We start from the raw sequence: 11,332 nt of genomic DNA, 5'->3' as shown, positions 1-11,332 counted from the left end.
GAGCCGGGAGGTTGCACCAGAGCCGCTGTCCCCGCCGTCCCGGGCAGCTTTCTGGTGGTAAACACAAGAAGTCGTCGTGTCTCGTTCCGTGTCCGTCCCCCGCCTCTTTGTTGTTTTTTTTTTAATTAAGAAAATAAACGACCCCGACACCGCCCACACAGCCCTCCCCGGGCCGCAGGTCCCGCCTCACCGGGAATTCCCTGCGCCGTGTGATGGCGGGAGCGGCAGCATCCCTCTGCCAGACAGAGCTGCCGGGAAAGGCTCCTGGGCCAGGCCTGTTTCTCAGCCCCAGGAAGGGGTCTGACAGCCCCCGGCTCCCTGCCGTCACCCAACACCCCTTGGGATGGGCAGACACCCGGACAGGGAAAGGGACACCCGTGTCGCCGTCCCACAGCCCTACAACGGCCCCAGCAGCGCTGTCACCCCCTCCCAGCGCTCCCCGTGGGGCACACAACCCGCTCGGCTTTCCGCGTGGATTTTCCGGCGGTTTGACTCCTTTCAGGGAGACAGATCCGTGGTTGCTCGACGTTTTCTGCCGTGCAGGTCAATCCAGGCTTACACTGAGCAGGAAATAAAACATTTGAGGAGCAGCAGCTGTGAGGAGCCTCTCCCCCTCTTTAACCTTAATCCAGGAGCAGGCCAGCCGCCCTTTCCTCCTCGCCCCAGCTCCATCCTCGCCGTGGCTCGGCTCACGGGACTCGGTGGCCGCAGGGCTGGCAGGAACGGGCTGGGAGAAGCAGAGCCCCTCCTCAGCGACAAGAACTTGCCTCTAGCCCCTGGACGAGAAGAACAATAACAATCATAACCTCAACAAACGCACTGAGATGGAGCAGCACCGTGCAAGGGCCGCCCTGAGCCTGCCCCGAGTGCTCGGCAGTCCTGGGGTGATGGGCTGTGCTGGCCCCTCGGGCTGGAGCAGGATTTTTCAGCTTCCAGCCAGGTCCTGCTGCCTTCACTGAGTCAGGGGCTGCCCTCAGTCCCGCTGTGGCAAGCCCAGCTCGTTTAGCCCCATTTTGCCCAGTCTGTTCCCTGGCAGCCCCGGGGTTTTCGGAGAGTGGCTGAGATCTCGGCTGGGAGAGCTGCGTTACTCCAGCTCTGCTGAGGGCAGACAGGGAGAGACTCCCCACTCTGGAGCTGGGGATGCCCCTGTTCTCACTGCACCACACCTGCAGCCAGTGGGGTTTGTGCTCTGGAGAGAGAGGGGAGCTGCTGGGCAGAGCAGCCGAAGAGCAGTCTCCCAAGCCTTATTATATTTTAAAATGTAATAACAGCACGATGTCTATTTTCGTAGACAGAACAGATCATTTCTGGAAGAGGCCCATAAATCTCAAACAGAGGGGAAATAATTTGGCCAAGGTCATGTTAAGGCAAAATATTAAAATAGGAAAAAAAAAAAAAAGCAGCTTAGCTTAGAGCTGGACTGAGGCACCATCTCTGTTCTAAACCTCCCTCCCCAGCCTGGGAATCCTGTCCCCCCTGCCCTTCTGCTTCCCAGCATTACGCCATGGGGCTGAGGGGGCCAAGACACGCGGGAGGGCCCGGCTGAGTGGAGAGAATGAGGGAGAAGAAGAGAGCAGGGACCCCAGCAAGGGCCCTGGCAGGATCCTGCCAGGACCTGCCCCGGGGAGAGCCCCCTGCAGCAGCCCCCGCTGTGCTGTGCTGTGCTGGGGAGGCCTCAGACACTCAGGATACGGGACAGGGGGCAGGCTGGGCTGTCCCTGCTGGCTGCAGGATGTTGGCAGGGGTGGGGAAAAGCCATTCCAGAGCTGATGAGGAAAATCCTGTCACCGCCACCTCTGCTGTGCTCACCAGCAGTCCCTCCGTGCCACCCCTGGTGCCAGGCTCGGGCAGTGCCATCCATCATAGGGTTGTGCATCCCGGCACGGGCACAGGGGCCGGGGACAGGCTCGGCTTTGGCAGGCTCGGCTTTGGCAGGCTCAGCCCTGGCTCACAGCACGGTGGGTGCCCAGCGGGCAGCGCTCAGCCAGCAGGGACAGGCAGCACCGGGGGGATCCCTGCCGTGACCGGGGGCACCTGCGGCCACCGGGAGCCGTGGTTCGGTAGGAAAGGACCCAGAACACTCTCTCACCCCTCAGAGCTGCCCTGGGCAGGAGCCAGGGCCGGTGGGCAGAGCCAGGCACGCCGCAGGGCCCGGGGCTCGGCAGCCAAGCGCTTCCCTGGCAGCGCCGCAGCTCCGCGCGGACCCTGGCAAGCGGCAGCAAACAAAACTGCTGCTCGTAGCCTCTGGCTGCTTCCCCGGGCTCGCCTGCCAGCTCCCCGCATGCCAGCGGGGCCGGGGCTCCTGCGCGGCGGGGACAGCTCCAGCGGTGCCAGCCCTGACCCTGCCCGGCCCAGGGGCACCCCCGGCCAGCGCCGAGCGCGGCTGACCCGGGACAGGCACGGGCGAGGACAGGTTCTTCCTTGCCTGGCGCTCTGGTGAGAAGGAGGCGACATTTAACAACCTCCCCCGAGAGCGCTTTCCTCTCCCCTTTCCTCCTCCTGCGCCGATTTAATTTCTTCTATAGCTCCCTTCTTCCCTGAGCGAGATCAAAGAAATCCCTGGAAAAGGCACATTTCAGCGGAAACGCCGATTAAAGGGAGTGGGGGAGGCAGCGCTGGGGGGATCAGAGGAGGAGGAGCAGAAGGAGGAGAAGAGAGGCTGGAGGGAGCATCTGGCTCCGCGCAGTGTCCCGGCAGCACGGGCCGGGCGGGCAGCGCGGGCGGCACCGGAGCTTGGGCGGCGGCGCTACCGGCACCGGGGGCTCCTCCGGCCGGGGCACCGGGGGCTCCTCCGCCCGGGGCACCGGGCTCCGCTCGGCGGCTCCGCCGGGCTCCTGCTGCCCCCTGCCGCCCCGGCGGGACGGGACAGTGCCCGCTCCCGGCCGGTGCCCCCGGGGCCGCTCGGAGACCCCAGCCCGGACTCCGTCCCTGAAGTCCCCACCGCGCCGGGCCCCCCAAACCCCCACGGGCCAGCGCTGCCACCTCCGCGCGTCCTGGTCCGGCAGCCACCGCCTCTCTGACCACGCCAGGGGGGAAAGGCGGCTGCCCTCGGGCAGGGGCTGCCAGCCTCCCAGCCGAGGGTGCGATGGCATCGGTGTCCCCCGGCACATCCCCGAGCCGGGGCCACCTCAGGCCCCGGAGCCGCGGGCGCATCTGGCCGCAGCATCTCCCGTGGCTGCCGGCCAGGGAAGGGGATGTTTAGGGGATGAGTAACATCCTTCCTGGCAGGGCCGCTGCCCGCTCCTGGAAGCCGCCGCAGGCACCGAGGAGCTCAGCCCCTTCGCCCGCCTCTCGCCCCGCTCAGCCGCGGAAAGGAGCCAAGAGCGAGGAGGAACTCGGGGCTGGGGCAATCCGAGCCCGTGGAGTCGGCACGGGTGCCAGGTGCCAGGAGAAGGGAGGGAGGATGCTGCGTGGCACGGTGGGAAGCAGCCAGGAGGCACAGGTTGGGGGAGGCAGCTCCAGGCCCCCTCCAGAGCAGGGCTGCGAGCCAGATCCTGGCTGCGTGCTGCCAGAAGCAGCTTATTTTGGAAGGGAGGCGTGTTGGCAGAGCGCTTGGTGCGTGGAGCTGCTGACGCCGGGGAACAGGACGGCTCTCATCGGGTCCCAGCCGTGCCTCGCAGGCCAACGCTGCTTGGCTTCGGCCCGCGGCAAAATCTGCCCCAGCACAAGCAGGGCTGCATCCCCAGCTCCTGAGTCACCCGCTGAGCAGGGTGGACGCTCCAGTCACGAGTCAGCACACTGCCCAGGGCCACCACTCACCCCGACACCAGAGGGGCTTCCTGGGACTCACCAAACAGGATGGACAGAGCCCTTAACAGCTCTGAGCCATCCGGCGAGGTACAAGCTCAAGCCTTGAACCAAGATAGAGGCACACAGGGCTCATCCCACCCCTGGTCCCTGCTTCCCCTCTCCTCAGCTCCCAGGAGCAGTGCCAGCCTCTCAGGAGCCCAACCCAGCCTCTCCAGGGGCCCAGACCCTCCCGGCAGCAGGGTCCAGCAGGAAGCTGCAGCAGCACTGACCAGGTCTAGGATGGATCCCAAACCTCACGGCACACAAGGGACCTGCCTTGCCTTCCCCAGGAGCTCTGCTGGCAGCCCTGGGGCTGAGCAGCCAGCACAGGCAGCTCCTTGCCAGCACCCCTGTCCCTCCAGAGATGGGCCAGGGAGCACACCTGGAGCAGGCCGCTGTGCCTGGATGTGGCTTGGGAGCTCCTGCAGCTCTCATGTGGCTTGGCATGCCACGAGTTTGGTCAGGTCTCAGCCCATCCCGCAGCAGGGCCCAGCTGTGAGCCGGGGGATGCAGCAGCCGAGCTCCCAACACGCACAGCCAGCCCTGCCCTTGGGAGCCACACACTGCAGCATTGTGGCCTGGCTGGTTTTTCCAGAGATGCATCCAAGGGGTGCAATCAGATCTCCAGGGAAGGGAGCAGGCACGTTCCTGGCTGTGCAGGGGAGCTGTCGAGGCAGTGCCAGGAACTGGGGCAGTTGCTGGGCACCGCAGCAAGCCAAAGGAAAATCAAGGAGGCAGCTCCCAAACCTGGGCTGTGCCTCACTGCCCAACTCCAGGAGCTGCCGAGCCTCTGCAGGGCTTTGTTTGCAAACCCTGCGGCAGAGCTGCTCTGCCCTGGCCCTTCCTCCAGCTTTGTTTTACACCAACAGATACCAAACAAGCAGCCTGGAGGGCTGGCATGGGGGAAGGACCCCGCTGGGGGCGCAGGGAAGTGATTGTGGGAAGAAAGCTCGGGAGGAAAACAGAAAAGTAGCGTCAGGGAAAGGGAGTTCCCTCCACACAGGGAGGTTGTTTTTGATCAGGGCTTGTCTAGACTGGAGTCACCCACACTGCACAAGCACATCAACACCACGCAGCCAGCCTGGGGCTTCCTGCTGCTCCCAGCAGGACAGAGGAGCTGAACTCACCGAGCGTGGGCAAGAGCTGACCCTGGGGCTGCCCATCCCGCCCCCAGAGCGACCCTCAGGCTTCCAGGTGCTGCCTCCCAGCGTCCCTCATTTCCTCCCAGCAGTCAGGAGGCCCTGTGCCCCCAGGCTCCCCAGCCTGGCCCTGTCACCTGTCCCCAGCACAGCCCCCGGGCAGCAGAGGGACACAGGGCAGCTGTTCCAAGGCTCCCAGCTCCCTGCCCTCCCTCTGCTCAGCTGCCGGGGCGGCCAAGGGAGCTGCAGGCACACGGCGTCACTTTTTCCAAGAGCCTCTCCCTGCTCTCCCTCCTCCCTCGCAGAGCAGGGCCTCGGTGCTGGGGAGTGCAGGAGGCTCCTGGATCAGGGCAAAGGCTGTGCCAGGATGGACCTGGAGCCCCAGGACGGCTCCTGGAGCCCCAGGCTGGCCACAGCTCTTCAGCTGCAAGCACAACCCCCGCGAATGTGACACCTCACAGGCAAGGAGCCCCTGGCTCAAGCTCCTGCCCACCTTTCCCAGAATGGCTTAGCAGCCCTGGCAGCCCCCGCCTACAGCTGAGGGGCTTCAGACACCTTTCTCTAGGAAAAGGAAACCCCAAACACTTAAGGCCATCCACTCCAAGGCCAGGAGCATCCACGGAAAAAGAGAACAGGCCTGACACAGACATTCTTTAAAGATGATCTAATTTAAAAACAACATCATAATGAAAATGCGTGTATTTTAAAAAGAGACCCACAGCACTCCAGTGCTGGAGGCAGCCACGTGTCAGTGATGGGACTGCTCTGTACCCATTGCCCCCACTTTCCCAGGACATTTGGACAGCTCCACATCCCCATTTATTTTCCTTTACCACAGAAAATGTCTCCCTAGCCCCGCCACACACCCTAAAGCATCAGCTGAAGCTGCAGGAGGGACAAAGGCTAGAGCAGCAGCTCCTTGCCCAAGCCAGGCGTGAAGCAGGCAGGGGGCAAACAGCTCTGGCTCCCAGCTCTGCAGAATTGGGCACAGCCAGAGAAGAGCCTGCCCAGGCACCCTTTGCTCACAGCAGCTGCTGGCGGGCAGGACTGCTCTTAAAGGTAATCAATGGAGCAGAGAAGAGCTCTGGATTGCTTTAATCCTTTCCAAAACACTCTGGCTAGCCCAGAAGCTGTCCTGCTCCCTCTGTGCCTGTGAGGATTTGTACTTGTATGGCTGGATAATTTGACAGGGACAACACACACTCGGCCCAGGCAAGCTCAGCCTTCCCAAGGAGTTTGCTCTTCGCTCAGTGTGCTTTGCCAGCCCAACAAATCCACCCCCACGCGCCGCCCTCCCCTCCCTGAAGGGCTGGGACAGCAGCCTTGGGGCGTGACGCACAGGGGGGGAGGACATCCCCTCCCCACGGGGAGCCAGGCACCGGCAGCACCACGGGCACGGTGGCACGGTGGCAGTGGGAACAGGCAGGGCTGTCCCACTCGTGTCAGCCAGAGGCACCAGAGCCGTGGAGCCAATGGTCAATGCGGAGGCAGCTGTCCCCGGAGCCAGGAGCACGGCGAGGGGCAGGGCTGCAGCCCGGGCTCACGGGGCACCCCGGTAGCTGTAGTGATTGTGGTCGGGGTCGCTCAGGGTGAGGGGCAGGCTGGGCTTGCGCTCCGGGTCCTTGTCCTCGCACTGCCGCGGCGGACGCTGCTTGAAGAAGTCGGAGACGTAGTGGACCTGGAAGAGACGGTTTGGGGACGCCCGAGTCAGGCCAAGCAGGAGGCCGGCAGAGCAGAGCAGCAGGCTGCGGAGGGGACACTCACGATGAGGACGGCAATGAGAGCCCCCTGCAGCAGCCCCACCAGCACGTCGCTCCAGTGGTGCTTGTAGTCGGACACCCGGGTGTAGCCCACGTAGATGGCGAAGGCGATGAGGAGGAACTGGATGGTGGGACGCAGCAACCGGGCCCACTTCCCCACCAGGCGGGCCTGCACGTAGAGCTGGGGGGCAAAGAAGGGAGGAATCACCCCGGGCAGGGGGCAGCAGCCAGCCCAGGGATGGGGTGTTCAGGGCACGGGAGCTGCGGGGGCTCTGCGGCACGGCACTCACCGCCAGGAACATCATGCAGTACATGCCAAAGGAAGAGTGTCCCGAGTAGAAGGACAGTCTGTGGGGCAAAAAGGGATGGGTCAGGCCATGAGCGAGCACCCAGCTGGTCCCCACAAGACCCCTACCCACTCCACAGGCTCTGCCCTGCAACAGGAGAGCCTCAATACCCATCTGGGGCTGCCGCCGAGAGCCCAGCAGTGCTGGGCAGCTGGCAGAGACACATCCTGTGGCACACGGCTCACCTGGACTCGGTGACGTTCCTGCTCTCTCCCTGGCAGACGTTCTCCAGCTGCACATAGATGGAGCAGTTCACCTTGGACCAGTCAGGGTTGCAGACAGCCAGGAAGTTGGGCCGGAGACGGCCGATCATGTATTTGGCCAGGTCAGTCAGGGACTGGCTGATGGCCCCCCCGAAGAGGAAGGTCCCAACCACCTTGTAGAGGGCAGCCAGGTAATTGTTGAATTCTGACTTGGAGTAGAGACGCTCAGTGTAGACCAGGTACGCCTCCCCCGACGAGATCTGCAGAGACCGGGGGGAAGAGGTGAGGGCTGGGGGCTACTGAGCAGCTGCCCAGGGCTGCAAAGTGCTCCGGCTCTGGCAGAGCATCCACCCTGGCACCCACCTGCACAGGAGCCCACGGGCCCTCTCCCCCTCCCTGCAGGGAGCCAGTCCCATGGGATGTGGCTCTCCCCGCTCCAGTGGGAGCTCCTGCCCCCAAGCAGGGCAGGGCTCAAGCTGAGGGTGTTGTTGCCCTTCCCGGGCTCTGGAGGTGGCTGTGCCGGGCCCCAGCTTCCAGATACAACACGTCAGCATGACCCCGTCCTGGAGGAAAGGGGTGGCAGCTCCTTACAATGATAACAGTGCAGCTGATGGTGACGCCGGCCATGAGGCCGTGGGTGATGGTGTCTGCCTTGTAGGGGTAGCGGATGGAGTCATCGTTGCAGTAGAAGCCTCGCTTGTAGGGGGAGTTCACCAGAGTCAGGATGATGAAGGGCAGAGACGCTGCAAGGCACAGAGAGGTGAGGACTGGGGACAGCAGCCAGCAGGCTCCACACCAGCACACAGCACCACCCATCTCTCACCCCGAAGTCTCTGCTCCCCGATGCCAGGGAGGGATCCCCCCAGGGATGAAGCCCTGAGCCACCTGTACCCAGGGCAGCAGGACCTGAACCCACCAGCGCACTGCCCTGGGAGCGATAGGGCCCTATCAGAGCTCACAGATGCCTGCAGCGCCCAGATACCACACGAGACAGCCACGAACGGGCACCCACAGAGCCTCTCCAGCTGCCCTGCTCCTCCCCAGGCACAGCAGGGGCAAGGCCTGATCCTGTGCCCTCTCCTCACACTGCCCAGCCTAGCGAGACGGAGCTGATAAAATTAATGAGCACAGGCATCTTGTAAACCTGTTTTACAGCAGGGAAGGGCCCCCAGATGGTCCCAGCAGAGCCTCCCAGCAGCTCCAGGAGAGCCAGAGCTGGGGGATGCTGTACACGACCAGGCACAGTGGGACTCCCCTGCACTTGGCTTGCTCCCCTTGCCCTCCCACAGCCCCTGTCAGCCTCTCCTCTCCCCCAGCTCCTGGGGGCTCTGGAGAGAGGCTGTGCTGCCTGGTCAGCCTGGGCAAGGAGGCTTTTCCAGCCAGCCCACGGGCAGCTGCGAGCTCACCCAGGACAAAACTGTCCCCAAGATCCAGAGGGGTTTTGGGGTCTCTGCGCTGCACAGCAGCCGTGCCCCCCGCTGGAATGGGCTCCCCTATCCCTGCTCTATCCCCGCTCCATCCCTGCTCAGGGACAGCCAAGGACGAGTTCCAGGACGCTCCCCAGGGAAGCGCCCCCCCCTTTCCCGGAGGCCACCTTAGGCCGGGCTCCTCTCCCAGTTCCGCCTTTCCCGGTGGTTTCCGCCTCCCCTTGTTCCTCCGTCTCCCGGGAGCCCGCACCTTTGTCCCCGCCCGTCCCCGCCCCGGGGGTCCCGCCGCCTCCTGCGCTCACCGAGCGAGCGGGAGGCGCTGAAGCACCGGGGGCTGCCCCGCCACCCCCGCCGCGCTGTCGGGGGCAGGGAAGCGGCCCCAGTCCCTCCTCCCCGCACACCTCAGACGTCCATTTTCAGCTCAAATTAGACACCAATTTTCTTTCTGGATAATTTCATCCTCCAAAAAAAGCTCCCCTAAAAATATAAAGCACCGGCCCACGGGAGGGAAACGCGCTCCGAGCGGCACCGGGACCCGGCCGCTGCCCCCGCCCCGCAGCCGGGGAAGCTCCAGCCGCGATCCCGCTCCGGGCCTTTATTTTTAGTCCGTCTTAATTCGTTACTTCCTTGCGGCAGTTTCAGAAACATCTACCCGCCCTGGGGGGGCAGAGGGGGTCCCAGAAGGGGTGCTCCGAACCCACCGGCCCCGCTCCGTCCCGCGGAGCGCCGGGCTCGGGCGGCGGGCAGGCGGCCAGGGCGGCGGCGGAACCGTCCCGGGGCCGCCCGAGCCGAGGGACCGTCCCGCAGCGTCCCGGCCGGCGACAGACCGGGCTCCCACCCCCCCCGAGGCACCGATCCCGGAAAAGGGAACGGCCCCGACAGCCGGGACCCCCGACGGAGCCCGGTAGGGCAGGGGCGGGAGCCGCAGCCCGCCCGCGCCGCCGGTGGCTCCCGGCGGAGGCCCGGAGCCCCGGACAGCGGCCGGGCAGGTGCCGGCCGCGGGCCAGAGCGGGCAGAGCGCGGCGGGATCACGGAGCCGCGGTACCACGGTACCTCCCGCGGCCCCGGCCCCAGCCCGGCCCCACCGAGGGCACGCGGAGACGCTCCGGAGCCGCCCGCGGCGGAGGCGCCGGTGCGGAGCCCTCACCGACCGCCAGGCACAGCACGTCGAGCGCCACGAAGACCTTCCTGCGCTCCATCCCGCAGCCGGTGCGGCCCCGCGGCCCGGCCCCGCGGCTCACATGGCCCGGAACGGCGCGGGCCCGGCCGGGAGGTAAAGTCCGGGCGGGGCGGGGCGGGCCGGGGCGGGACCCGGTGCCTCCGCCCAGGGCCGGGGCGGGGCGGGAGCGGCGGGGCCGGGGCAGGTGCGGGGCAGGGACCCCTCCGGAGCCAGACCCCGCTCGCCCCCCGCCGCTTCCTCGGGCCCCGTTGCGGCGTCCGCGGCTCCGGCCCTCCCGAGTCCCCCGGTGCCCACCCCGCCTGGCCGGGCTCCCCGCCGGGCTCGGCTCCCCGCCGTGGCTGCGCCGAGGGGAAGGGGGAGAAGAAAGCGAGCGAGGCCGCTTGGGGAGCCGCCCGAGTCCCACCCGCCTCGGGCCTACGTCCCGAGGAGAAAAAAAAGGGGCAAAAAAGAAAAATTCTGCCCCTGAAATGTGCTGGCTGCGCTGGTGGGGGTTTGTGCAGACGTGAGGCTGGCTCGGCGACGAGACGGGTTCTTGAGGGGAAGCGGGGACGTCCCGGAGCCTGCGGATGCAGCAGACACCGGTGCGAGCACACAGCGTGAGCCCGGAGCTGATTTCCCCGCTGAGACACGGGGCTGTATTTCCTGAGCCTCCGACGTCCTGGGGGCTCCCGGAGCTTCCCGTCGGGTTTGGGGACATGCTGAAACCCAGAATTGGGACAGGAGCAACGGCTGGAGCACAGGTCCCGCAGCAGTTCCCCGGTGGGAGCAGGGACAGTCGCATCCCGGCTGTTTGCTCCAGGCCGGATGTCGGGAAGGAAACAACCCAGAAACCACCCATGGCTGATAACTGCGGCTGCTGGAAGCGCAGCGTGAGCGGCCTGTGCAGAACGTCAAGGCTGTTTGTGGGAAGCTGAGAGCTGGAAACGCTCTCGGGCTGCCCCGGAGTTTCAGGAGAGGGGACAGAACCACGGGCCAGCTTTCCCCTGCCCTGATGTGCCCCGGTGCGGCTTCCTCCAGCCCTCCGGTGCCACGGGGGCCCTGGCACACCGCTGGGGCAGGATGTGCCCCACACATGCTGCCCGCAGACCCCAAGCAAACCACTGAGACCCCCTAGGAAGGAGAGCTGGGGGGATGCCCAGGCTGTGTTGAGGAGATTAGGAGGCTCCGTCTCAGCGCTGATAAACGCCCCCTCCTCATCACAGCCTCCAGCAGTGCGGGGTGTGGGAGCGCTCCGGGCCGGGCCACCGGGGGGACACAGAGTGACAGCGTGGGGCTCGGAGGACACGGATGGACCCCCCAGCGCTGGAGCGTGCAGGGGAAGCTCCGCACGGCCCCGCACGACTTTTCCCCACGGGGGGCGGAGGCTGCGGGGCCCGGGCGGGCCCGGGGGTATCGCGGGCGGAGCGGGGCTCGGGCGGGCCCGGGGGTGTCGCGGGCGGAGCGGGGGCCGGTCCGGGGGTGTCGCGGGCGGAGCGGGGCCGGTCCGG

General features: G+C 65.9%; 1 protein-coding gene across 2 annotated transcripts; it reads right to left on the bottom strand.

Annotated features, from left to right (window-relative positions):
- Positions 1 to 5,577: 5,577 nt before the first annotated feature.
- On the bottom strand, positions 5,578 to 10,133 carry PLPP2 (phospholipid phosphatase 2). 2 transcript variants are annotated; one of them, XM_038164093.1, is made up of 6 exons: positions 9,813 to 10,133; positions 7,830 to 7,981; positions 7,221 to 7,498; positions 6,979 to 7,036; positions 6,693 to 6,869; positions 5,578 to 6,606 (listed from the first exon to the last, which is right to left on the bottom strand). In XM_038164093.1, exons 1-6 carry the CDS (start codon positions 9,862 to 9,864, stop codon positions 6,469 to 6,471), a joined length of 855 nt encoding a protein of 284 aa, XP_038020021.1. In that variant the 5' UTR covers positions 9,865 to 10,133; the 3' UTR covers positions 5,578 to 6,468. The 2 variants fall into 2 exon arrangements, with proteins under 2 accessions (XP_038020021.1, XP_038020022.1); XM_038164094.1 differs by lacking the exon at positions 9,813 to 10,133 and adding an exon at positions 8,968 to 9,720.
- Positions 10,134 to 11,332: the final 1,199 nt, after the last annotated feature.

This window comes from Motacilla alba, chromosome 28 (genome assembly GCF_015832195.1).
Source record: "Motacilla alba alba isolate MOTALB_02 chromosome 28, Motacilla_alba_V1.0_pri, whole genome shotgun sequence".
NCBI lineage: Eukaryota > Metazoa > Chordata > Aves > Passeriformes > Motacillidae > Motacilla > Motacilla alba.
Note: the sequence above shows the minus strand (reverse complement) of the source record. Positions and strands in the feature narration are given on the sequence as shown.